Source organism: Rhinatrema bivittatum, chromosome 8, assembly GCF_901001135.1.
Source record: "Rhinatrema bivittatum chromosome 8, aRhiBiv1.1, whole genome shotgun sequence".
NCBI lineage: Eukaryota > Metazoa > Chordata > Amphibia > Gymnophiona > Rhinatrematidae > Rhinatrema > Rhinatrema bivittatum.
This window is the reverse complement of record NC_042622.1, coordinates 135,612,607-135,640,577: the sequence shown is the minus strand read 5'-3', so window position 1 is coordinate 135,640,577 and position 27,971 is coordinate 135,612,607. Positions and strand designations below refer to the sequence as shown.

The following is a 27,971-nucleotide window of genomic DNA, read 5'->3' as shown; positions in this document are numbered from 1 at the left end:
CTCACTCTTTCTAACCCTCTCCTCCTCTCTACCCTGGTGATTTTGATCCTTCATCCCCAGTCCCCTCATAAATTCCCCACTAGTCCTCTCCTAAAGTGATCCTAAAGTCACAAAGTCTCATCCCCCTAGCCCTGGTGGTTCTTGAGCCCCGCTTCTCCCTGGAAAATTATCCTCTCCAGCAACTATCCTCCTCTCTCCTCTGCCTTGGAGGGTGGGAGAAGATTGGTGTACATTGTCTACTATCCTCAGTCTCCTTGGATGGGGGTGTGAAGCCTTGAATTCAAAAGCATTGCCTGCTCTTTGCCTCCCTGGGGTGGAAGGAACAGACAAATGCCAAGTGCTCTCTCCTCACTCACTCACTCTTCTCCCTCCCTCCCCTCCCTCATCCACTCTTATCCCCTCATAGAAACATAGAAATGATGGCAGAAAAAGACCAAATGGCCCATCCAGTCTGCCCAGCAATTTCCCACACTTATTTTCCCATACTTATCTGTTTCACCGACCACCAAGTTCAGGGCCCTTGTTGATAACTGTTTGATTCAAAATTTCCTGCCACCCCCTGCCATTGATGCAGAGAGTAATGTTAGAGTTTCAGCAAAGGTGAAGCATAAGGCTTAATGGTTAAGGGTAGTAACCGCCTCATTCACGTTTTCTCTACCCCTTCTTATCACTTCATTCACAGACTGGTCCCTAGTCTGATCATTTCACTCATCTCATAGTCCCTCTGATCCCCTCACTTATATCCCACAGTACCTTTGATCCCCTGACTCATTCTTTTACCCTCTCCCCCACACAACTCATAGCCCTGCCAATCTCATCATTCAGTCTTTTGCCCTCCCATATTTCATCACTTACTCGACCTCCCCTCCCTCTGATTCCTTCACTCTTCTCTTGCCCAATGGATCCCCTCGCTGACTCTCCTTCTGCTCTTTTCATTCATACCCCCTCCCTCCCCTCCATCATTCTTTTAGCCCTTTCACTCTCACCTGTGTGGTCACCAGCAGCAAAGGCAGTGGGGCCTGGGATAACAGCACGAAAAGCAAGAAGCCAATATACCCTGGAGTGGCAGAATCAGTGGGACCGTTGACGTTGGCAGTTCTCCCTCACTGCCTCCTCAACTGTGCTGGGAATTTCCATTAAAATAAAAACCATGTGGCCTGCCTTGTCTCAGGGGGGAAGCAGCTCTAACACTCTCAGTTCTTCCTTGCCTCTAAGGACGGTGGGGGGTGGGCATAAGAGATCCATGCAACTACTGTCTCTGTTCTGTCTGTTGTTCTTGGGTCCCAGTAAAAATGTGACAGAATGCTGCTCTGGATTGATCTGCCAGAAATTAAACCCTTGGTAAGAGAAACAAAAAAGGGATTTAACCAGCACAAGTTTGAAACTTGTGAGTAGTAATGCCGTTTACTCTGGCCAAGGTTGAAGCGCTTACAATTACTACTACTGCTCACAAGTTTCAATCCTGTGCCAGCTGAACCCCTCCCCTTTCCCTGTGTCCATTCTCGGCTCTGTAGTGCCTGCTCCAGGCTCATCCCTTCCCCCCCTTCCCTACAGGCTGCCTGGAAGGGAGGGAAAAGAGAACACCCCTGCTGCTCTGCCTCTTAAGCCTGAAAAAAAGTGCGGGAATTGTTTTACAGGCTGTTCCCCCACAAATTAAGCCCTATTTGAGCAGAGGCCATGAAGACGGCATCCACAATCTCTCTCCACTTCTTACAGATTCTGAGCAGGGATACTCCAATCCACATCTGGGCAGATTAAAATCCCCAATGAGCAAGGACTCTCCCTTCCTTCCCATTTTTTGGATATCTTCAGAAAGATCTCTTTCCAGTTCTTCTGTCACAGTTGAAGGCCTGTAGACCATACCAATGTAAAAGGAAGTGCCGTTGTCTTTTGTACAAGACAGCCCACAGGGCTTCTTCCCTTCCCCATGCCCCCTGCATTTCAGTTGCTTAGAAATTGTTTTTGACAAAAAAACTACTCCTCCCCATTTTTTTGTCATCTCTGTCCTTCCTCAATAGATTATAGCCAGGTATGGTTGAATCCCAAACATGAGATTCACTGAACCAGGCAACAATATCTCAGTACACCTCCACCAACAGGGCCTGCAGATCTGGAAATTTATTTCCCAGACTATGAGCATTTTAACTCAAAGTTCTGCAGTTTTTCCCTGTCTCCTTTTTTGCCCTTTTGCTTAAGAGTGGAATATTAAATGGATTCATTTTGTAAATTTCTCCACCCTCTTCCTCTTCCTGTATTTGCTAGAGCTGACATTCCAATTCCATTGGCTTTCTTTTCCCACCCCCCTTGTTCTAGTTTAAATGCCTGATGACATATGACCTGAATTTCTCACTCAGATGTAGGCCATCTTTACCATATATCCTTTTACTGCTCCATACATGGCTCCAGCCCCCAATATACTCAAAACCATCTTCTTTACACTAGGTTTATCTCCTCTTCTCTCAAAGCATTGTGCATGCTGATGGTGCTCTGTAGATAATAATCCAAACAATTCCCGCTAAGATGGTCTTCCTGAATTGAGATGGTGGTCTCAGTCCAGTTCTGGAAGTTACTGAAGAAGCTTTCACATGTACTTTTAGCTGTGGGGGGGGGGGGGGGGGGGGGGAGGGGGAAGAGAGCTGTTCCTGTGGACATGTAAAGACTGCAGGAGGAAAACTGTGTGTGCCCATTTGATGTTCACTGCCCACACAAATAGTGCAAAGTACTTGGATGCTTTTAGTGCATGCACTTTCAAGTTCCTAAATTTCAGAGAGAAACAAGGCAGTCATTTCTCTTTGAAAAATCATCATAAAAGTACGTGTGTTAGAACCGCCCGTGGAGTTTGCAAATGGGTGGGCTGTTTGAAGACTGCCCCTCTATGCTTAACCTGGTATCCTTATACTGTTGTAGTTCCCAGGTCTAGCAAAACACTTCCCAAGCAAGAACCTGTGCCATGTTGTTATGTGGAACAGTGGATCTGGTCTCCCAGGTAAAAACTAAACATATCCCAATGGGGTGGGGCCTCAGCCTGTGTATTGCACAAGCGCCAACACCGTAACCCACAGCATCCCTCTCTTCCTGTCCTCTCCTTCCCTCCCTACTAGATACCCTTTTCATTTTCCCTTTGGGGACCAGCAGTTTTTGACTCCTCGTGTGGTCTTATAGCCCAATCAGAACCCGCCAGAACTAGGGCTATGGTGCTCTGAGCCTTCATCTGCAACTCAAATCCTGTGGGCCTTTGCCCTTTATTCGGTCCCATTCTTCTTAATTCCAACTACAAAACGCCACGTGGTGATGATTTTGTGTTTTACACCAGATAATGCTTGAAAGTGAAAAGTCCTCACTTATAAAACACAAAGGGCCTGCACAGTAAAATCCTATGCAGAGGCCTGCTCTGCTCTGCCTTCCCAGTAGTATGGGGGTACCCTCTATCCCATGCTCTCGGGGAAAATTCCTACCGGACGGCTGAAGTCTTACATATGAACTGGACATAATCTTTATTACTGGGCAGCAGTGCCCCTGGGAGGGCTCTCACTCTCTTTTTAAAAGAATAATAAAAAAAAAAATCCCTGGCAGATGTGAGGGAAAAAAATGGTGCTGCATCTATTCAGGGCAAAGAGAGGCAGGACAGACCTTAAGAAGGGAAGACTCCCCTCTTCTTCACTTATTGCATCAGACCTGTGACCATAAAGACTCTTGAGACAAATGACATAAGGAAAGAGGCAACTACCTTAAAATGAAAATGTGAGGATAGCTTGGAAAATCTGCTCTCTTATAGAAAGAGCATCACCACCAATTTAGGAGCAAGCAGATATACCAGACTATGGTGGGGTTGGCATGCTTGCCCGACTATCACAGTGGTCCTAGAAACCCAAACACGCTCTGGGAATTCTTCTTACCTCCAGCTCCTTCACAAAGGCCTGAGGGTTATAGAGATCTGCTGACTCAGCAGGGCCTGCTAGGCCAAGAGCTTGAGACAACAAGTGAAGCAAAGCCTGTCTGTGGCCAGACTGCTCAGGGTTACTCAGTGCTTTGTGGATCAGTCCTTCTTCTATATTTCTCCCTTTTTCAAGAAGGTTCTCCTGAAATAAAAAGAACACAAAAACTCATGGTATTTAAAGCCCAAAGGCTTTGAACATGTTAAAAAAAAAAAGATCAATTACAAATACGAAGGAACAGAAAAGCCATACTGGGAGAGGGTGGGGGGAAAGGAAGAAAGAGCAAAGAATTCTTTGTGACAATATCTGAGAGTCTAAATCTATTATTGCTCTTCAGCAAGGCAATAAACAGGGAGGTCAAGGAATGAGAGAAGGGTAATGCATTTCCTACAAAATTCTGCGTCACTTGCCAAACAGAAGAGAGACATTTTCAGACTGTAGCATGTTGACTCAGAGCCTAGTACAATTACTTATAAAATAAACAGGATGGTAGGTAAGCAGCAACTCAATTTAAGTTTAAAATTATAAATAAATTGAGTTTAAGAGCACCAGCAGCAAACTTGCTGTCAATACAAAACTACCACACAGTTTGGCATGAAGAACAGTCTGGAATGAAGAACAGGAAGGAGATGGGGATTCACAGGTCAAGATAGAGACATCAGCAGTCTCAACCTTTTTACAGGTCAGGACTGAGGTGCAATGGCAGAGGGGTGTGAGCATGTGTGTGTTGACGAGAGTTCGCAATACTGGAATAGCAGGGGTAATTAGACTTACTAATGTTGAACCCTTGATCAATGTACAGGTACTTGCTTGGTTCTCCCATTCCTCAGTGCTTCCCAATTCCCTTGACTAAGCACTTTTCTAGCTCCACCATTGACAGAGAAACAGAATAATTGGCAGAACATAAGAATATAAGACTTGCCAAACTGGGTCAGAACAAAGGTCCATCATGCTCAGTATCCTGTTTCCAACAGTAGCCAATCCATGTCACAAGTACCTGGAAGGATCCCAAGGGGTAGATAGATTCTAAGCTGCTTATCCCAAGAATAAGCAGTGGATTTCTGCAACTCCACCTTAATGGAGAAATTAGTTACCTGATAATTTTGTTTTCCTTAGTGTAGACAGATGGACTCAGGATCAATGGGTATAGTGTGCTCCTGATAGCAGTTGGAGACGGAGTCAGATTTCAATCTGATGTCACCACCAGTACATATACCCCTGCAGGAAGCTCTGCTCTTCAGTATTCTCTTCGAAAAGCAATTGTGGATATATGTGTGTCTGGATAATTTGATTAACATGGTTAACTTTGATTAACTTGAATAACTTGATTAACGTGATTAACTTGAACTGGTTGATGTGGGCTATAGCTGGAGACCGCCAGTGCACTTCAACCGAGAAACGCTGACACCAGGTAAATATGGGTGTCTTAACTAGAGGAAAGCGTGGCTTATCCGTACTTGTCTTGCTCTCAGGGATTGTCACCCGAGGTTCCGTGTTTGACGGCAGCCGTGGGCAGGATACTGAGTCCATCTGTCTACACTAAGGAAAACGAAATTATCAGGTAAGTAATTTCTCCATTTCCTAGCGTACAGCAGATGGACTCAGGACCAATGGGATGTACAAACGCTACTCCCGAACTGGGTGGGAGGCTGCCCGTGACCCACTTAGTACTGTCCTTGCAAATGCTGTGTCCTCCTGAGCCTGAACATCCAGGTAGTAGAACCTAGAGAAGGTGTGAATGGAAGACCATGTCGTTGCCCGACAGATCTCGGCGGGTGACAGCATCTTGGTTTCTGCCCAGGACACTGCCTGGGCTCTAGTGGAATGGGCCTTGACTTGTAGAGGTGGAGGCTTACCTGCCTCTACATAGGCCGCCTTGATTACTTCTTTGATTACTTCTTTGATCCAGCGGGCTATAGTTGCCCGCAAGGACGAATAGGTGGTCCGTCTTTCGTACGGGTTCCAACCTTTCTATCGAACTAGGAGTCTGCCGACATTAAGATGGCGAAGACGGCGAGATTCTTCTGAGCCCTTATGCTCGCCTGGAGATGGCAGCGAGATGGTTTGGTTTAGATGGAAGTGAGAAACCACTTTTGGGAGGAAGGAGGGGACTGTGCGTAGCTGTATGGATCCCAGTGTGAACCTGATGAACAGTTCTCGGCAGGATAGTGCTTGAAGTTCGGAGATGCGACGGGCCAAACATATTGCCACTAGAAATGACGTCTTCAAGGTTAGGAGTCATAGAGGCAGTCCTCGGATAGGTCTGAAGGAGGCTCCCGCTAGGAAGTCTAGTACTAGATTGAGGTTCCATAGGGGTACCGGCCATTTTAGGGGTGGTCAAATCTGCTTGACCCCTCTCAGGAAGCAGGAGACGTCCGGATTAGATGCTAGGCTGGTGCCTTCCACTTTTGGCGCTGGCGACCATGCGAGGGTCTCCACGTGGGAGGACCCTCGAATCGGATCGGGGTCTAGCCCGGACGGGGCTGATCAACCCGATAACAGACGCCGACTGACAATCTGTGCAGCTTTCCGAGCCTCGGAGACCGGAGACTTTTAGAAAGCATTCTACCTTACCTTGCCTCGGCGTTTCCTCGGTTTCGTTCCGGACGGTCTCTGGCTGCGGGAGGGAGGGAAGGTACCTACACCGCCGCGCTCGGTGTTGCACCCGCTGCCTCTCAGCCTCTCCCGTTGCCGGGAGCTAAGTCCACACTAGGGACCGGCTGCCAGACCGAGGCCTACTTCTGAGGGATCTCGGAAATCACCTCAGGAATTCTCGACTGGGGGAAGGACCCGTAGATAACACCGCAGGAGAGCGGGGCTCGTCTGTAGAGGTAAGATTTCTTCTTGTGGTTTGAATACTCTAACGCTGTGCAAGCGTGTACAGAGTCACGAACTTCTATGGAGACGGAAAATACTGAAGAGCAGAGCTTCCTGCAGGGGTATATGTACTGGTGGTGACGTCAGATTGAAATCTGACTCCGTCTCCAACTGCTATCAGGAGCACACTATACCATTGGTCCTGAGTCCATCTGCTACATGCTAGGAAATAATGGTTTATGGACTCTTCCTCCAGGAATCTGTCCAAACCTTTTTTAAATGCAGTTACATTAATAGCCTTCACCACATCCTCTGGCAACGAATTCCAGAGCTTAATTATGCGTTGAGTAAAAAAATTATTCCCTTTATTAGTTTTAAATGTACCACTTAGTAACTTCATTGTATGTCGTTTGGTCTTTGTACTCTCTGAAAGAGTAATAAAAGGATTGTTTACTCATTCCACTTCACTCATTATTTTATAGTTCTCTATCATATCTCCTCTCAATCATCTCTTCTCCAAGCTGAAGAGACATAACTTCTTTAGTCATTCCTCATAGGGGAATCATTCCATACATTTTATCATATGTCACCCTTCTCTGTACCTTTTCTAATTCTGCTATATCTTTTTTGAGATATGATGACCAGAACTGAACACAGTACTCAAGATGAGGTCGCACCATGTAGTGATACAAAGGCATTATGATATTCTCTGTTTTATTCTCCATTCCTTTCCTAATAATTCCTAGAATTTATTTGCTTGCTTGGCTACTGCTGCACAGTGAGCTGAATATTTTAACGTATTATCAATGACAATGCCCAGACCCTTTTTCTGAGTGGTGACTCCTACTGTGGCACCTTGCATTGTGTTGCTATAATTTAGGTTACTCTTCCCTAAATGCATCACTTTGCACTTGTCCACATTAAATTTCATTTGCCTGCCCAGTCTCCTAGGTTTGCAAGGTCCTCTTGCAATTTCTTACAATCCTCTTGTGATTTAACAATTTTGAATAATTTTGTGTCATTGTCAGATTTGATCACCTCACTTTTTGCTCCCATTTCCAGATCATTTATAAATATTTTAAAAAGCAGTGGTCCCAGAACAGACCCCTGGAGCATTCCACAATTCACCTTTTTCCATTGGGAAAATGTACCATTTAGCCGTACTCTCTGTTTTCTATCTTTTAACCAGTTGGCATTTCACAATAGGACACTGCCCCCATCCCATGACTTTTAATTTCCTAATAAGTCTCTTGTGAGGGACATTTTCAAATGTTTTCTGGAAATCCAGATACACTATATCAACTGGCTCACTTTTACCCACATGTGCATTTACGCCCTCAAAAAATGTAGCAGATTTGTGAGGCAAGACTTCCCCTGGCTAAATTCATGATGGCTTTGTCCCCTTAAATATGCCTATCTATATGTTTAGCATTTTTTTTTTATAATAGTTTCTATCATTTTGCCTAGCATAGATCACTCCTTGATCCCTTTTTAAAAATAGGTGTTACATTGGCAACTCTCCAGTCTTCAGGTTCCATAGACAATTTTAATGATAGTTTACAAATTACTAAGAGCAGGTCCTGCAATTTCATTTTTCAGTTCTTTTAGCACTCTGGGATGTATACCATCTGGTCCAGGTGATTTGCAACTCTTTAGTTTGTCAATTTTCCCTATTATATCTTCCAGATTCACAGATTTATTTCAGTTCTGCTGAATCATCACCTTTTGAATATCTTTTCTGATCTCCCTTAGATCTTTGTCAGTGAAGACAGAATAAAATAATTCATTTAGTTTCTCTGCTTTGGCTTTGTCATTTCTTAAGTGCCCCTTTTACCCCTTGATCATTTAATGGTCCAACTGACTTTCTCACAGGCTATTTCAAATACACCTGCAAAAGTTTTTATTATGAATTTTTGCTTCCATGGCAAGCTTCTTTTCCAATTCTCTCTTGGCCTTCCTTATCAGTGCTATGCATCTAACGTGCCAGTGCTTGTGTTTCCTGTTTTGTTCATTTGGATCACTTTTCTATTTCTTGAAAGTTGTTCTCTTTGCCTTTTTGGCCTCTCTCTCCTCTCCGTTTAACCAAGCTATTAGTCATTTAGCCTTCCTTCCACCTTTTCTACTTGGTCCACCCAGTCTGCCCATTTATACCTGTCCTCTGTGCTGTCACAGGACATAAACTGTGGTCTTTTTAGTCTCTCTGTCAATAAAGCTTTGTGTCTATCCTATGTATGTTTGAATTCTGCCACAAGTTTGACTCCTACCACTGCTGCTGAAGGGGTCACCTATCTTCACAATAAAAGAGTATTTTCTCACAATTCTTTAATACCTTGGACCTAGATCACCGAGTGCCTTAAAGACCAGGAAGAGGATTCTGAACTCAATCTTGGTAGTGAGGATTAGTTTACAGTGCAAGGCAGGGAACATTTTGAACTGGTATGATGGAGAAAGTAAATGGCTTTAAAACTTCCCAAAACAGTTAAAAAAAAAAAAAAAAAAAAGAAGGCCAGTCAATAAAATACTGGCTCTGAACGGCAACAGCACATCAGCCAATACCGAAACAGAGTAGCAATATCCCCCAGCAGACGCAGTCTGCAGAATGTTACTGAAAGAAGGAATCATCCCTCAATGTAAAGAGCAATAAAAACAATCATTTATGATTGCATGTGGAGGGCAAGGATAAAAGCAAAATAATAAAACAAAGCATTGTGGGAAACAACATAAATAAGCATCAAATGTCTCTTTAAAACAGCCTGAGCAGAGGAAAAAGTTGGATATAATGTCTGAGCTACTGATGAGAGAATCACAGGGCCAACAGATGAACAGTATGGGAAAGAGATTCATCTTCTGGATGGGAATATTTATTGTATTGCCACAGTGTTTATACTGTTTTGTATTTTTTATATTGTAACTTGCCTTGAATGCAGTTTTGTGGGAAGGTATGAAATAAGTATATATAGACAGATAGAAAGTGACAGAGATAGAGAGAGATATCCTAATGCATCTCCAGGGTTAGTACCCGGTGATGTCACTTGGCATATTTCACTCCTGATTTGCCTGCCAATTGGACCACAACCATTTTTTAGGAAACTGTGCCAAAAAATAAATAAATCAAGGCCGCAGGAAAGAAGTGCTCTCTATGGTTTGGCAAAGTCGCTTTTCTGAACTGATGTTTGCATCTGCTTACAGAGAGCCTGCTTTCTACACTCTGAGTGGGCACACATTTTCCCCAGAGGCAGTATACCTATATTCAGTGAAATACAGAAAGAACCCAGCAAAGCAAAGGAAAAGGCGACAGAACAGCAGCTGAGAATTCAATTAGTGTCCATCTCGAATACAACACTCATTATTAACTTATTCCATTTATCTGTTCTCATCAGGCTAGCTTGTCATTGGCCAATGTCCTGATGTTGCTCAGGATGGAGGAGAGAGAAAGGGCAATCAGGTTCGTGTGACCGACAAGCGATCAGATATCTTGGCAAAGCTGTCATCTGGCCCTTCCATGTTTTCACGCTCTGTAGTCTGGTGCATGGACATGTGGCAGGTCAGACCGCCACAGTCGATGACGTCACCTTTGTCACTACTCACCCTGTACCACAGTAGTGAGGGGGTTTACTTCCTATTTCTCAGATGAATCGGCCGATGAGCACTTTGTTCATTTGTGCATTGTTCATTTGCCAAAGATGAATTAGTCAACTCAATTGGCTAATTCAGCTTTTTATAATGCATATCTCCACTGTGTGGGGGTGATGTGAATTACCCTAAGAGAATGACTTAGGTCCAACAATGGTTTTGCTACTATTGAGTGGGAGCATCACCTCGGTTATGTGGTATAATGGATTATTTTATAAAGAAATACTGGTGTCTGTGGGGATATAAAGTGACATTTATTTATTTTACCTGTAGAGGAAGCAGAGTCTCTCCAGCACTGAATCTATCCTTAGGTTTCTTCTGTTCCTCTCCCAGAGATGATGGGAGCGAGTTAAAAAGCAAGCGATACACCTGAAGCCACAAAAGTGACAAAGTTAGGTGAGCACTAATTCCAACCAGGAAAAAGGGCCTAGATCAGTGGTTCCCAACCCTGTCCTGGGGACCACCCATCCAGTCGGGTTTTCAGGATATCCACAATGAATATGCATGAGAGAAAATTTGCATGCACTGCCTCCATAACATGCAAATATACTCTCATGCATATTCATTGTGGATATCCTGAAAACCTGACTGGCTGGGGGGTCCCCAGGACAGGGTTGGGAACCACTGGCCTAGACTTACTGGTTGATAAACTGGGGTGAGTGTGCAAAGTCTAGCAACAGCAGTCATAGCAGAGTGCATGTTGGCATGAAGTAAATAGGAAGTGGAAGCAAAGGACAAAAATGTAATTCTTCCTATAGAGAAGGCCCTTATGTTTCAGTATGGTGTTAAGTTTGGGGCACCCATTCTTACAAAGGATATTTAATTTTGGAGAAAGCACAAAATAAGAGGCCAGAAAACTTATATAGGGTCTTGCATATGATGAAAAAGTTGCAGGTTGGTAGCAGTTTCTTTATAAAGAATAGATTAGGGAGGGATTTAATTTAATTATAACTATACAAATATATCCATTGGACCATGTCAGAATCTTGAATGGGATCTTTAAAAATTCCAAGGCAACAAAGCAAAGGGCATTTCTTCAGGCTAAGGGGAAACAGATTTTACCATTTGCAGAAGAAATGATGCTTCAAACAATCAGTGGTGAAATTATAGAACAGATTGTTAACACTGAAAAACTCCAAAAAAGAAAAAAAAGCTGGACAATTTATTTGGTGAAAGATAGATGGGTGCAATGATATAATTAGACTCGAGAGAAATGTGCTGAACTAGGGAATTAAGCAGATCAACAGAAAGAGTCAGAAAGGGATTTGCTTTTGCACTGCACTGTAGAATTGCTTACATACACACAGTGCTTTGTTCCATCTCTCTCTGTACAGATAGAATAGCTGTGACGCAATTAGAAGGTTAAATTGATGGGGCTCATTTCTCCCCCCCCCCCCCCCCTCCCCCAGTCAAGTCACTGAAATGCTGCACTAAGCACCAAGTTCCTTATTATATCCTACTCTGGCAGTTCTTCGCCACGATGCACTACAAAACAAGTTGATACTACAGAGAAGAAGGACCATCTCTACCATAACACCCAAGGAGACCTTCTCTAGATCCAAAAGTCTCCCACCGCAAGACACGAAAATAAGGGCAAAGGGTACCAATATTGGCATGAGTATCCTAAGGCACCATGAGAGGGGCAAAGCAATATCAACAGTGGCAAGGACACCCCAAGACATCATGAGAGAGGCAAAGCAGTACCAGTAGTGGCATGAAGCCCCCCCCCCCCCAAGGCCCCAGAAAAGGAGCAAAGGATGCCAGTGGTGGCCTGAGGAGACCAAAGCTCCAAAGGCGGAGCAAAAGTTGTCAACAAAAACTTGCAACTTAGGAAAATTAGAGAACTGAAATCATTTCAGGATAATGTTGCAATCGTGATTTTGATATTAGGTATGGTTATGGGGGAGTTAGATTATTGTAGTGCGATTACCAGGTTATTTGATGATAAAAAAAAAAAAAAGTTACAACTAATTCAGAACAGTGCTGCTCAGCTGGTTTATGTCAAATCCAGGAAGGATAGGGCACCTCCTTTATTGATGTCATAGCAATGGCTTCTGGTTGCTGAAAGAATGAGCTTTAAATCATTAGCAAGGACCTCTCATTGTGTCCGTTTTAATGATCTGCCATATCTTTCATCAAAATTACCATGGCATTTACCAGGTCAAGCCCTTAGAGCATCCTAGGAGTTGCGCTTGGAATCTCATATGGATGGAAATTTAGATCTAGGAGGCGCTCTAAGCAGCAGCAGCCCCTCTGGCCTGGAATAATTTACCAGTGTTGGTTAGAAATTAATTGAGTTGTATGAAATTTCATAAACTATTTATGGCCCATTTGTTTTCTTCCCGGTTTTCAGAGGAGGGGGCCAATTAAGTTGATGTAGGGTAGGCTTTTGATGCTGTGGAGAACTGAGAATATAATTTGTGGCAAGGGGGGGGGGTCTTAGGAGGGTAGAAGTGCAGTTGGTAGCTTGTATATGTAATGCTACATTTATGTTGGATTTCATTATGTATGTTAAATTAGTAAACTGCTTTTATTGTAAAGTTTACTGGTTATGTGGTATATAACTTTTTTAAAATAAATAAAAAAACAAACAACCAATGGCAGGAACACCCCAAGGCTTTAAAAGAGAGGCAGAGTAGTACAAACATTGGCAAGAACACGCCAAGGCACTATGATGTCGATATTCCATAAATGGCTAGCCGGCTATATTCAAAGACAAATATGGCTAAATTCTAGCCGCATAATGACTTAAGTGACTAGAATTTAGCTGCATAATTCGGGGGCATTCCAGGGGAGGGCGGGAGGCATTTCCGGGCGGAGTAGAGTTAGCCACTTAACTTATGCAGACAACTCTGGTCATGCCATAGTGCTGTCTTAAAGTTGGCTGGATATACCTAGCTGGCTAATTTTAAGATAGCTGGGGATATTCAGTGGCACAACTGTGCCACTAAATATACCCATTAAGTTAGCCAGATAACTATATCTGGCAAATTTAAATAGCTGCTCTCACCCCTATAAGCCTAGCAGAGGGATTTCTGGGTCTAGAGAAGATCAAAGATACTCCTAGGTTTTACAGTACAGACAGTCCTTCTTCTTTGTAGTATCTGTTCATTATAAAAGCAGTGCTCCTTTGGACCAGCCCCTATGTTTGATTTTGTCCTAACTGAGCCAACATGCCTGGCATCACCAATAGATCTTCCAGGATGGTATGAAGAGCTGAATCCATAAAGAGAGAGGCTGGTTGGAGGTGCAGAGATGTAGGTTTAAAAGCACAATCTTCCTTACCTCCATAAGATTAATATTGGATCCCAGCAGGAGCTCCGCTGTCTCATTGGATAGAGAGAGGTTCTGAGTGAGGAATTGATGGAATTCATTCCTGTTCTTTACTACAGAGTCTAGTGTGAACCCTGAAACCAAATCAATCATCGAAAATATATTTACCAAGGTATTCCCACATTAACAGCTTGACTAAGGGGGTAAAAAAAGATCAGGAACATTCCTTTCTGATATGCTTAGAACTGCACTTCCATGGTTACCCTTCATAGCAAGCTGCCCGCTACAGTTATACTATACTCCCAGCTCCTTTATATTCAGCAGAATAAAGATTACATTCTTGCGTAATACAAAACGTGTGTGCTTGTTCTTTCTAATCTAACCCATGGATAAGCCTGGATAGATTTCTGTCCCTATATGACCCTGAATGCAACATCAATAACTGTCCCCTGATACAATTCTAAAATACTGTATTTTCATTAGAAATTAGAATTAAACTGTATCAAGTAGCCAAATAATAAAGTATTCCAGAGCTTATGTAGCATTCCGGTAGCCACATTAGTCCTGGAGGAAACTGGAGTCTTCAAAGGCTGTAATATCTTTTAGAGGACAATCTTCAAAGCAGTTTACATAGGTAAAAGGTGATTTACATGCATAAATTGTTTGTCTGAAAAATGTCTTCCCTCAATGGGAGTAATTCTGTAACATCACATATAAGTTAGCTGACTAATATGCACTTTAAGTTACACCAGTTTTCACAGTGGTTTAATGTACTTTGAAAATTATTACGGCAAAACTACACACACACACAATTACACCTATTTGGTGTGCATAGTTTTACCAAGAGAATTTCCATGCATACTTTTTAAAATCAAAATCCTAATCCTACCCAGACTCCACCCCTTAGAACACCTCTCCCCATGCACGTAAAGTACACATGTAAATTATAGATGCACATTATTTTACATGTGTATTGGTCCCACAATTTTCCAAAAGGCCATTTCTGTGGATAAAGCACTATTTTACCCACAAATGTCCCTTTGAAAATTAACCTCCCTATGAATAAAAACTTATGTTCAAAACGTGCACACTTTTAGCCAAATTTAAAGGGAGGTGTTCCCAGGGATGTGTTTTGGGCAGGACTGGAAACTAATGAGTGTAGATTGCCATTTTTAAAGTCTAAATGCATTATTTTCTCATAGGAAATCTACCCACACAAAAAGCAGATGCAAAAGTCTGTGGGTATAGCAAGTTACAAAAGGAAAAGGTGCATGTACATTCTCTCTGAAATGGCACAAAGTGCATAGGCAAAATATACCCACAGACTTTGCTCCAAAACAGTCTGAAAACTGACCAATAAAAGGTCCAACAAAAAAAAGATATTGCAGAACGTGAGCTTTCAAGGCCACACCAAATTCCTTCTTTAGATGTGACCATCTCAGTGATCTACAAAGACTTACAATCTTTGGATGCAGGTCAGAGTAACATTAAAGCTAATGGCCTTTGATACATAGTCCCTGTGATGTTTAATGAATTATCTCCTAATTCAGTGCATGTGCAAACATAATCTTCATCCTGTCTACTAACACTAAACATGTGCTCTGATGCAACAAGACCTTGGGAGCCTCTTATCTATCTGCTTTCCAGCTTAATGTAGATTTCATCCCATCATGAATGAATAAAAGATGTTTGCCTGGTATGGAGTTCACAATACTTAATAGTCTCTATTGAAGTAATGCCACAACACCAAAATTCTTTAGAGGTTACACAGGTTCCTACCTATCAACATAGTTACAATTAAAGACTTTAATTCTAATACAGCTAATCTTTTACTCCTCTAGAGGCCTTGCATCTCCTAGGTGCTACATGCAAGGGTTTAATTACTAATATATACAACTTTCTAATGGAGGAAGACATAACGTGGATGATGTAAACACACATTTCATGGGGAAGCAGGGAGGGGCCTTCCTTATCTTTCTATGATTCTATTCTTTTTCTGTGTTTACAACCAGGCCAGACAGGTAACTCTGCCTTTTTAACTCTTTTCTATGATTTGATAATGCTGGGAAGAATGTGACTTAGAAAAGCCTTCTACAACATGTGGGAGGCTTGCCAAGTTTGAGTAGATTTGGTAGAAATGCCTTTAGTAGGGATGTACATTCGTCCTGGTTCGGCCACCCCGAAAAACGAAGCGGATTTTCCCGAAATTTCAGGAAAATTCATTTTTCAGGGTTAGTGCACCTTAACCCCCGAAATTCGGAGCGGCCGAAAAAAAATCGGCTCAAACCGCAGGAAAACAAAATTTCCCGTGGCGGGCCAATAACTAAGGCCAAACCAAAAGGTTCGGCCAAATTACATCTCTAGCCTTTAGTGATATAAAAGATTTTTTTAAAATGTCCAATCTTCTTTACCCTTATTCATTGGTTTTAAAAGATTTCTATCCAGATCCAAACATCAGGGTGGGAAGGATGGATGTCACAACACCTACTGCCAGCTATTGGAACATTGATCACTCACAGGATGAAATCCTCAGCTCCTTCAAAACCGACTGGTACAGGAAAGTACACAGCGCGATAGGAAGGAAAAGGATTAGGTATTCTTTGCCATAAGCATCTCTTTCTTGGATTTTCCTTTGGAACTCTGTTGGGTAATCAAACTTCTGAAATTAACCAACTCTAGACAAGGAGTGTAGCTTTACTTTTTAAAAATGCACATGCAGCCTGTGCTTCCAGCAACCCCAATGATGTTATCACCTGTTGCCTGCTTGAAGCCATGTACCCCTATTGAGAACCCTGCTTCCTGTGAATTGCAGGGCTGATGAAAAGCCTGTCAAAAGGCATGCTCCTTAGTGCACCCCTCGGTGAGCCTCTATACTATATTCTTTCTTACAGAAGTGAGTGTAATTTTATTGATTCGATTCCTGGCGATATTTTATGCTTTTGTCAAGGGAGAGTATTATATAACAAGCTAGTCAACAACCTGGGATAGTTGTCCTGATTCTTATGCTTTGTTCTCTGTTAGGTTTGGAGAGGGAAATGGGCAGCTCAGATCATGTAGGATCTATTCCCATTATATGTGGTATAAGTTGTTATAATCCTCACTCTGCTCAGAAGTCTCAAACAAGTTTAATAAAACTGAGGGCCCTTTACATATGTGGTTTGTGACCCATGACCATAGGTTAAACCAGTGACTATGGCATGCATAGATAGCTGATTTGCTACTCTTTAGTCTGCCAATTGCTTTATTACATCTTCCAGGTTCACTGAGATTTGTTTCAGTTCCTCTGAATCGTCACCTTTAAATACCATTTCTGGCATAGGTATCACCCTTATATCTTCCTTAGTAAAGACAGCAAAGAATTCATTTAGTCTCTCTGCTATGGCCTTCTTCCGTGGGTGCCCCTTTTTCCCTTGATCATCTAATGGTACAAGTGACTCCCTCAGAGGCTTTTGCTTTGAATGTACCTGAAAAAGTTTTAATTTTGAGTTTTTGCTTTCATGGCAAGCTTGTTTACAAGTTTTCTCTTTGCCTTTCTTATCAATTCTTTGCATCTCACTTGCCAGTGCTTTTGCGGTTTCCTGTTTTCTTCATTCAGATCCTTTTTCCATTTTTTGAAAGATGTTCTTTTAGCTATTATAGCCTCTCTCACCTCACATTTTAACTATCCTGGTAGTCATTTAGTCTTCTTTCCACCTTTTGTAAAGCTCGGAATATATCTGGTCTTGGCTTTCAAGATGGTATTTTTAAACAAGGTCCAGACCTGATGTAAACTCTTAACCTTGGCAGCTGCTCCTTTCAGCTTTTTTCTAACCATTTTCATCATTTTATCATAGTCTCCTTTTTGAAAGCTAAGCAAATTGTTAGAAACCTAGGCATAAATTTGGACAATAATTTATCCATGAATACACACATTTCCAATATTGTAAAATATTCTTTTTACAAACTTCAGATGCTAAAATATTTAAAACCCATGCTATATCCACAGGAGTTTCAAACTGTACTACAGGCATGGATACTAAACTCACTAGATTACTTTAATTCGTTATATCTTGGTTTACCAAATTCTGCAATGTGTCCATTACAAATAATTCAAAATTCTGTGATGAGAATTATAACAGGAAGAAAACTACAAGATTACATTACTCCCAAATTGATAAAGTTACATTGGTTACCAAAAGTCCTGAGTTTGATATACAAGCTATTAAATAATGAATCGTCCATTTGGCTAGCTTCGATCTTTTGGCTATATGCTCCAACCCATCAACTGCGACCTGCAAGTAAAAATCTATTAGAAGTACCAACTGTTAAAATTGCCAGACTTGAGATTACACGAACAAAGCATTTTTGGTAGCTAGATCGTGACTGTGGAACAATCTACCAGAGTCTGTAAGCACAGCCTCTTCACAGCAAAGCTTTAAGAAAGCATTAAAAACATATCTATTTGAACAGGCATTTCTGAATTAGATGGGTCCTAGTAACTTGATTGAATGTTTCTAATTTTTCTTTTAATTTATTGTTTTTATAATTATGTATGTGATACTATGTAAGCCACTATGAAATTGTGTATGGAACGAGCAGGTTAAAAGAATTCTAAATAATAAATAAATAAATAGTATCTCAGTAGATTTCTTTAGTTCCTCCCTCTAGTTATAAGTCAAATTTTATCATGGCACAATCACTATTGCTAAGTGGCCCCAAAATTGTTACCTCTCACACCCAATCCTGTGTTTCACTAAGACTGTTGTGTCCGTCGCTGTCCGACGTCTCTGCTCCTCGTTGGCAACTCCCTTCGGGGTTGATGGAAGGCTAGCTGCTGCAGTGTCTCCAGACCATCTTCTTCCGGAGTTCCCAGACCGGCTCGACGCAACCGGCCGCCATGTTGACCAGATGCCTAAGGGCGCACGGCCCACCTGATGTACCAGAGTTGGCCCGAACCTCAGGGGAGTCCCCCTGAGATGACATCACCAGCTCCAGATATTTAAGGTCTCAATTTTCGCTAACAAGACGAGTTAGCAAGGGATTGGTTACCTAGCTTCCTCCTGGTCGCTGCGGATGGGATTCGCTCTCCGCAACCCTAGCTACTCTGCCTCCTCGGACTTCACTAGAGGTACCCGCTCCTCGGGGGCCTCACTTTCTCTTTTTCTTTTTCTTTTCAGGTCGCAGTCCGGAACCGATACTCGCTCCTCGAGGGCCCACATCCCGGACTTGCTCCTGAATACCACTTCTGCTAGAAGTCTTTGTTGCTTAACATCAGTGAGTCTTATCTATCTCTCAGAGCTTTCCCTGGAACCAGGTACTCGCTGCTCGAGGGCCTAATGCATATCAACTCCTGGGCTGCCTTAAGAGACTATTGTGTGAGTGTTACCATCAAGGACTTGTTCCTGAACGCCACATGCTTTGCCTACTCACTTTCTTAGTTTCTCTATAGCTCAGCCATTTGGGGATCGCTGTTCCAGTACCTGAGGGACTACAAACCAGCTGGGCGCTTCCAGCTCACTACTGCCACCTCTGGTGGTTTACTATATTGTCTAATAAAAGAACTAGTGTGTCTGTCTCCTACACTAAGCCTGACCAGTGGTCCCTCTCAGGATTCCCCCCGAGGCGTGGTCACCTGCCACTGGTCTAAGGATCCACCCTCAACTATTCTAAATAACAACAGATTGCTAACTACCAGCTTTATCAACAGAGATTTAATGACAGATTGCTAACTCCTAGCAGAGCTTTAATGACAGATTAATGACAAAGACTAGGGCTAAAATAGCTCCCCCTCTTGTTAGTTCTTGTACCAGCTGTTCCATGAAGCTGTCATTTATTTCATCTAGGAACTTCACCTCCTTAGCACGTCTTGATGTGGCATGGGCGCTGCTAATTTTGTTAGTTTACCTAATTTGTTAGCTTTTCATTGTTCATTTGAGCCAGATTTTTAGGGGGGTTTGTTTTTATTACTGTTGTGGTTTTGTGATATTTGGTTCGGTTTATGTTTTTTTCAAATCACAATTATCTTCTCAAATTCTGGTAATGGTAGGAAGGGTGAGATATGGGACATAAGGGATAAGAGAAGAAAGAAGAGGTCAGTATGGGGTTAGTGGCCAGAATTTGGTATTTTGTAGGCAGAATGCAGTTAATAGCCTGGTTCAGCCACAGTCTATATTTTATGTTAGTTTGTTCTATTAAAGCTAAGGAAGAACTGACATCTGGATCCAGACATCTGGATTTATTACCTTTAATTGAAACTTGGCATTTCCATGCTGATAATACTAAGTATGTTGCTAAATCAAGTTTGTCTCAATCAGGTTCGTCTGCCTGGATATAAGTAGTATGTTCATGCTAGGGAAAACAGAAGGGGAAGTGGAGTTATGCTTATTTTTAGAAATGTCCTAGATGTTTGTGAAATGATGCATAAAATGGGAATAGATAATGAGAGTCTGGTGGTAATGATGGGAGGCGGGTACCATGGTATTCTGATACTGGTGGTAAAAAGCCGTGCGATGCGACAGGTGAAAAGAAAGTGGCAAAAGTATAAAGGGGAGGAACAGAGAGAGCAGTTCCTTTTGATTAGAAACAGTATACATGTGATTTTGAGGAGTTAAGAACAGTATTATAAGAATCAGCTTCAAGCATCTTTAAATTGACTGCAAACCCTGTACAATTTAGACTCTCGGCTAACTGAGCAAGCTGAGATTAAGAATAACCCAGTGTGGATGGATTGTGAAAGATCTACAATTTACTGAACAGATTAACTAAAATTGAGACTGAATTGCAGGATGCTCCTCAGTTTGGGATAATCAATTCTGTGTTGTGTGTATACCTCCCCTAGAAGGTTTTTGAACTGGTGGTCTCTACGGAGGTTGCGGAAGAGCTATCATTGCTAAAATCCTTGTTTAGTCCTTTGGATGTTTGTCTCCTTAGGGTTCTCAGAAATCTAGGAGAAAATATGCTGAAAACTATTATGGATTTCATTAATTATTCTGTAGAAGAAGGACTAATGCCTCCTCAGTTCAAGAAGAGAATTGTCCATCTAATCTTAAAAGGTTCGCATTTACCTCCGGTGGAGCCAAGCAGTTATCGTCCCATCTCAGTACTGCCCCCTCCTTAGGAAAAGTGCTAAAGAAAATGGTCTTAAATCATTTGGTCGATTATGTTGAAAACAAAATATTGCATGAGCGACAGTGTGGTTTCCGCTGAGGACACAGAACTGAGATATTATTGGTGTCTGTCTCTGAGTAAGTTCTGAGGTTTCTGGATGTGAAAAAAAAAACTGTTATTATAGTTTTGCTTGATGTTACACATCAGAGATATGGAAACCCCAAAAAAAGCAGAAACTTTAGTGTTAACAATGGAGTAGAAATTCTGCTAAGATAACTCTTACAGTGTCATATATTGAAGATGTGAATGACCATCATATCATGTCTACTGTACTAATGGCTATTTCGGTAAAGCCGATGTTGGGGAGGTACCCATAATGGAGAAGATTTTCATGGGTAATGATTCATGGGTAATGATTCAGATGGACTGAATCAAATCACGGAAATGATTCAGATGGACTGAATCAAATCACGGTGAACCTAGAAGATGTGGTAGGCCTGATTGACAAACTGAAGAGTAGTAAATCACCTGGACCGGATGGTATACACCCCAGAGTTCTGAAGGAACTAAAAAATGAAATTTCAGACCTATTAGTAAAAATTTGTAACTTATCATTAAAATCATCCATTGTACCTGAAGACTGGAGGATAGCAAATGTAACCCCAATATTTAAAAAGGGCTCCAGGGGCGATCCGGGAAACTACAGACCAGTTAGCCTGACTTCAGTGCCAGGAAAAATAGTGGAAAGCGTTCTAAACATCAAAATCACAGAACATAGAGAGACATGGTTTAATGGAACAAAGTCAGCATGGCTTTACCCAGGGCAAGTCTTGCCTCACAAATCTGCTTCACTTTTTTGAAGGAGTTAATAAACATGTGGATAAAGGTGAACCGGTAGATATAGTATACTTGGATTTTCAGAAGGCGTTTGACAAAGTTCCTCATGAGAGGCTTCTAGGAAAAGTAAAAAGTCATGGGATAGGTGGCGATGTCCTTTCGTGGATTGCAAACTGGCTAAAAGACAGGAAACAGAGAGTAGGATTAAATGGGCAATTTTCTCAGTGGAAGGGAGTGGACAGTGGAGTGCCTCAAGGATCTGTATTGGGACCCTTACTGTTCAATATATTTATAAATGATCTGGAAAGAAATACGACGAGTGAGATAGTCAAATTTGCAGATGACACAAAATTGTTCAGAGTAGTTAAATCACAAGCAGATTGTGATAAATTGCAGGAAGACCTTGTGAGACTGGAAAATTGGGCATCCAAATGGCAGATGAAATTTAATGTGGATAAGTGCAAGGTGATGCATATAGGGAAAAATAACCCATGCTATAATTACACAATGTTGGGTTCCATATTAGGTGCTACAACCCAAGAAAGAGATCTAGGTGTCATAGTGGATAACACATTGAAATCGTCGGTGCAGTGTGCTGCGGCAGTCAAAAAAGCAAACAGAATGTTGGGAATTATTAGAAAAGGAATGGTGAATAAAACGGAAAATGTCATAATGCCTCTGTATCGCTCCATGGTGAGACCGCACCTTGAATACTGTGTACAATTCTGGTCGCCGCATCTCAAAAAAGATATAATTGCGATGGAGAAGGTACAGAGAAGGGCTACCAAAATGATAAGGGGAATGGAACAACTCCCCTATGAGGAAAGACTAAAGAGGTTAGGACTTTTCAGCTTGGAGAAGAGACGACTGAGGGGGGATATGATAGAGGTGTTTAAAATCATGAGAGGTCTAGAACGGGTAGATGTGAATCGGTTATTTACTCTTTCGGATAGTAGAAAGACTAGGGGGCACTCCATGAAGTTAGCATGGGGCACATTTAAAACTAATCGGAGAAAGTTCTTTTTTACTCAACGCACAATTAAACTCTGGAATTTGTTGCCAGAGAATGTGGTTAGTGCAGTTAGTATAGCTGTGTTTAAAAAAGGATTGGATAAGTTCTTGGAGGAGAAGTCCATTACCTGCTATTAAGTTCACTTAGAGAATAGCCACTGCCATTAGCAATGGTTACATGGAATAGACTTAGTTTTTGGGTACTTGCCAGGTTCTTGTGGCCTGGATTGGCCACTGTTGGAAACAGGATGCTGGGCTTGATGGACCCTTGGTCTGACCCAGTATGGCATTTTCTTATGTTCTTATGTTCTTAAGCCTTTTCTGGTACAGTGACCTGGTGTTTGTGGTGCACTTGGCCCTTATTGTGTGGCCTTAGAGCACAATACCCAGCTTAATCATCGGTCATTCACTGAAAATATCCTTATTGTGGCTATTCATCGAATGGTGCAGATATTGTAATCATATATTGTGCACTTATCTGTTTCTGTTGCGATCCTGGCTAAGGGAGGTGGGAATCGAAGGGGTAGTGTACGACTGGTTTTGCTCAGTTTGGGAGGGGCTTTTACCACTCTTCCTCTGGCTGGGGAGGAGAGTTCTGCCTGGAACTTGATCTCCTCTGGTGTTCCCCAGGGCTCTTCTTTATTCCCCTGTGCTTTTTAATTTATACTTGCTCCCTCTCTGCAAGTTATTGCAAGAGTTAAATGTTTATTTTATGGTGCATGCAGATGAAATTCAGTTGGTGTGAGGGGTCAATTGAAGAAACTTTTGGGTTTATTAAAAGGGTGCTGAATGCTATAAAAGACTGTTTGTAGGAATAGCATGTTGCTAAATGTATCCAAGTCAGAGCTTTTAGGAATCACAAAGAATGCAGTGGGCTCTCTGTTAGGTCAATTTTCTTTGGACAATATGTTCCTCCCTTTATCAAGAAAGGTCAGAAATCTGGGAGTGAGTTTGGATTCTGAATTTTCCCTCCAGTTATGATTACAGGGAGTTGTGAGAACAGGTGTTTTTAAGCTTAGAAACCTGCAGCATTTGTGATATGTTTTAGATAAGAATGAATATAGGATTATTATACAGGCATTTGTATTCTCGACTTTAGATTATTGTAATGCTCTGTATATAAACTTGCCTAAATATCAGTTAAAAACCTTACAACACAAGCCTGGTGTTGAATGCAGCAGCCTGTCTTCTCACTGGGACCCCTGTCAGAAAGCATAGTAGCCCAGTCTTGAAGGCATTGCACTGACTCCCCATCATCCAGAGAATTAAGTTTAAAAATTGTTGACATTAACATTCAGAGTATTACGAGGGGATGACCCAGCATATTTCAGAAATGTAGTGTCTTGGTATATGCCTCAACATATGTTGTGGTCTGAGGGGACCTTTTTGTTAACTGTGTCTGGGACTAAATTGGCTAAAATGTAAGAGACCAAGAATAGAGCGTTTTCTTGGGTAGCCCCAGTTCTTTGGAACACACTTCCAGTGAGTAATCGGCAACTGCAGGACTATAAGATTTTCTGAAAACAGATAAAAGCATATCTGTTTCGGGAAGCATTTAATTAACTCTGATAGGTATAAGTTACTACTTTTGGGTAATTTTATTGGATGTTTTTATTGTTGTTTATTTTAATTTGTGTATGTTATATTTAGGAACCACCCAGAACAGTATCATCACCTCCTAAATTCAGTTCAAATAATAAAACTGTTACAGAGACCCTCCCTCCTTCTATCATATCTTATACCGCTCCTGAATTTGCCCACCAATGTGTTTCCCTATGATCACGGTGAACTCTGATGTTAATGTAACAGGAATTTAATTATAAATTTGATTGCAATTCGCCTTGAAACCGGTTTGGAAAAGCAGAATATCAAATGTTCATAAATAAACAAACTGCTTTGGGTCATCTTTCAAAAAAAAAAAAAAGGTGGTCTATAAATGTAATGTGAAAATGAAAAAGTTGAGTGGCAAAACAGAGAAAATTCAAGGAAAAAAAATATTTTAGATTCCTCACTTATAAAACAGAAAAACAAAAATCTGACATTTACTGGGGTAGCACTCCTTTAAAGAATCCAAAGCAAAACAACCCACATACCCATTTTCTTTTTATATTTCTCTGAGAGGGTTTTGGAAGCTCCCCACTACTTAGCAGGTCCCATTACCATGGGTCTGACCAAATCACAAACCTGCTCTTAACTCTGGTCTACCTTCCAACTTGAGTACAGTGAAAGAACTCTTTAAAATGTGGAGCTGGTGAAGCAAAAGGCAGGTATCATTTATCTGCAAAAATAAAATGTAAAACAAAATAAATAAATACATAATGGTGGAGGAGGAAAGAGTAGAGAATTAGGGACAAGACCCAAAGAGGGTGAAAGGAGGTCAGGAAATCAGCCAGGTTAATTATTCTGAGGAACATGAGAAATACTCTTGCTATTAAAGGTGAATAGCACCTCAAAGGAAAATTCTAGGAAACAGATGCACAGCAAGGCTAGCCTGAAAAGTAACTCCTCAACTCTCCCTCCCTTTCCCTGTTGCTTAGTAACAGAGAGCGGCCGCCTCAATTTATCTGCACCCCCGCAGGAAGAGAAGAGCATTAAGCTTCATTAAACGGGGCCTGCAGTGGCCTTTCCCTCATTTATAATGCTCGTCCACTCTCCTAAGCAAAGGCCGGGGGGGGGGGGGGGGCCAAAGGAGGCCGCAACTGCACCGAGGAGGAGCACTCCCCCGTGACCCATCGAGCCGCGTTACATCAGCTGGAAGGCTTAAATTAGCACCGACACACCCTGAATAGCTGAGCAGCCCAAACAGGGAATCAAAACCCACTGCACAGAGTACAGGACAAGGCATGGTCTGTCCCAGATACATCGTGCAATCGCTAGATAGCTTTAACCTCTAATTCCAAGTTATCATCTGTTTTAGCTGCGGTAGCCGTTTATCAGTCAGTGAGCTGCCAGAGTTTCTGGCACTCAGAATGAAATTCTGAAGAAACAAGCAATCTATAGAGAGTCTTTTTTTTTTTTAAGTGCATTTTTCCTTAATTCCTTTCCCCAAAAGCCGATTCTACTGTGGCAGGAGACAGGGAGAGGTAAACACTCATCGACAGAGAATGGCTCAGAAGCCAGAGAAAGAAATGACTTTCCACAGAAAAGCTCCTCTTTCTGTAACGTAGGGTTTGGCGTGTCTGCCGGTATCTCTCTCCTTCTTTCTGCAGGAAGAATGGAGGTGCTACATTCCTCTGGGGGTATCAGCAGGGAAGGCAGTAAGAAAGATTCAAAATTGCAACAACAACAAAAAAAGGCCCTTGTTTCTCTAAAGGATGTACAGAGCTGTAGTCGAGGGCTATACCTCAATGAGCCTGCTTTTCAACCCCTGACAACCTTACAGGCCGATTCAGTATCCATGTGGGAAAAGCAGGCGCTCATGATTGAGCACCCGCTTTCCTAACGCGCACCCATCTACCTCTCCCGGGCACAGGATGCAATAGGTAAATGAGCCGCTGCATTAAAAAGAAGGCACTAGAGGAAACTGTGCCTCCCTAGCGCCTCCTCGGCATCGGGCAACCAGGAGAAGTGGCTGTGCTCAGGTTAGGAAAAAGGCAACTCATAAAACTGAGCGTCCTTTTTCCTAACCTGACCGCCATGAAGACCTTTTTTTTTTTTTAATTAATTAATTAATTTTTTCACTTTGCTGCTTTTCTGTTCAACTTTTGGGGCTCCTCAAAACTTAATGCCAGCTCCAGGGCTGGTGTTAATTTTTGAGGTTTAAAATGTGCACGTCGTGTGTACGGTTATGTTGTTTACATTGGGTGGGTAACAGTCTCATCAACATGGCATTTACATGTGATGCGTGCTATTAGCTACGCCCTGGTTTGGACATGCCTTTTGGATGCACTGATCCCCTTATTGCATCAGGGGTTACAGATGCGCGTCCAAAACGCAAGTCCAACTATGGATTAACCTGTGCGCTAGCCTGAGCGCACAGTATTGCATTGGCCTGTGTAATTCTACAAGGCTGAAAGTGCTATATTGTATAAATGGGCAGATTTCCAAATGGATCCAGGTCATTTAAGACAGAATGATCCAGTTCTGGTTTTGCCCCACTGCATCAATGAACTTGTAGTTCTAAGAGAAACAGGACTACCAATCCACAGACACAATGGAAAACACATAAAACTCAAATCAGACTTTTCTTGATGACATGGCGCCATCTGGCAAACCTTAACAAAATTTGGGAATGGTTACCAACTGGCTCCATTTCTCTAGGTTAGGCTGATCCTTCCTGTATTGTTTTACCACTGTATTCATGACCTTCTAGTTCTCCGACCCTTAGCAAAATCAAAATTACAAATATCTGCATGGAATGGAGGTAAAAAGGACTGGATTGGCCCATCAAAGCTCATAGGGAAGCTGAATGCTATATTTAGAACTAGCTTGGTAACTACTGAGAAAAATACATTTCAATTAAGTTATTTTCAGCCATCATAAATAAAATCACCAAGTACAAAATTTCTGTAAAGTCAGCTTTGCTGTAAGATACTCTGTGTACACTGGCAGACGATATTGTCTGCCTTGTTTCCGCCTCACCTAGTTTTATTGCACTCCAGCATGGAACCACCTTTGGCCAACTGGCTGGGCACCCTCATTCTCAGTTTATCAACTGATTGCCCACATCTTTTTCCTGGTTAATATCAGCAAGAACTGCCCTGTTCAAAGCACATTATAATTGCCTCATCTTTTGTCCTTACAGCTATATACACTGATAGTCTGAGGCAACGGTTCTCAACCTTTTTTCCATCGTGACAAACCCGACAGATAATGCTTGTGAGAAATTTTAAGTACCCGCTCCTTACTCTGCAGTCTCCTCAAGCAGCAAGCACATGTCGCTGTTATGGAAAGCATAGGCTTGCTATGTCAAATTTTTGGTGTCACCCCTTGCTGGCATCTGAGGAACTGACTGGCCACACCGAGGCCATGTGAAAGACAGCATAAGCAAATGGACGCGAGTGTGAGCAAGAGAGAACACGAAAAAGGGAGAGAGAGTCTCAGTGTTCCTGAATCTCTCTCACAAGCACTGTGCATTGGATAAATATGTTACTTGAGTCTCCTAGAAGTGGTGCAATCATTCTTACATCAGTTTCCTTTACTTTTAAATCTCTAGTAAAGCTCTCTTTAAGCAGTTCAGCAGAAAACCCTGAGCCTCTCTAAATATCTGTATACAAAATCTGTAGATGCTACAGTGAATGCTACAGTGAATGTATTGGCTAAAATATTTAGGTATCGCAGTGTCAAGCTTTTTGTTTAGATAAACCACACATTCATGATTTGCGACAACTGTGGTTTCACTTTGACAAATTTAACTTCACAAATATTCATTTTACTTTC

The 27,971-nt window shown here is 42.0% G+C and overlaps 1 protein-coding gene across 3 annotated transcripts in view; it reads right to left on the bottom strand.

Annotated features, from left to right (window-relative positions):
• The window catches only part of ABCA2 (ATP binding cassette subfamily A member 2), a 382,666-nt gene that overhangs the window by 163,163 nt on the left and 191,532 nt on the right, over positions 1–27,971 (bottom strand). For all 3 annotated transcript variants that reach the window (XM_029612786.1, XM_029612783.1, XM_029612787.1), the window contains exons 5-7: positions 13,671–13,792; positions 10,653–10,754; positions 3,897–4,079 (exon numbers count right to left, since the gene is read on the bottom strand). In XM_029612786.1, coding sequence (XP_029468646.1) covers positions 3,897–4,079; positions 10,653–10,754; positions 13,671–13,792 — 407 coding nt within the window. The remainder of the gene's footprint in view (positions 1–3,896; positions 4,080–10,652; positions 10,755–13,670; positions 13,793–27,971) is intronic.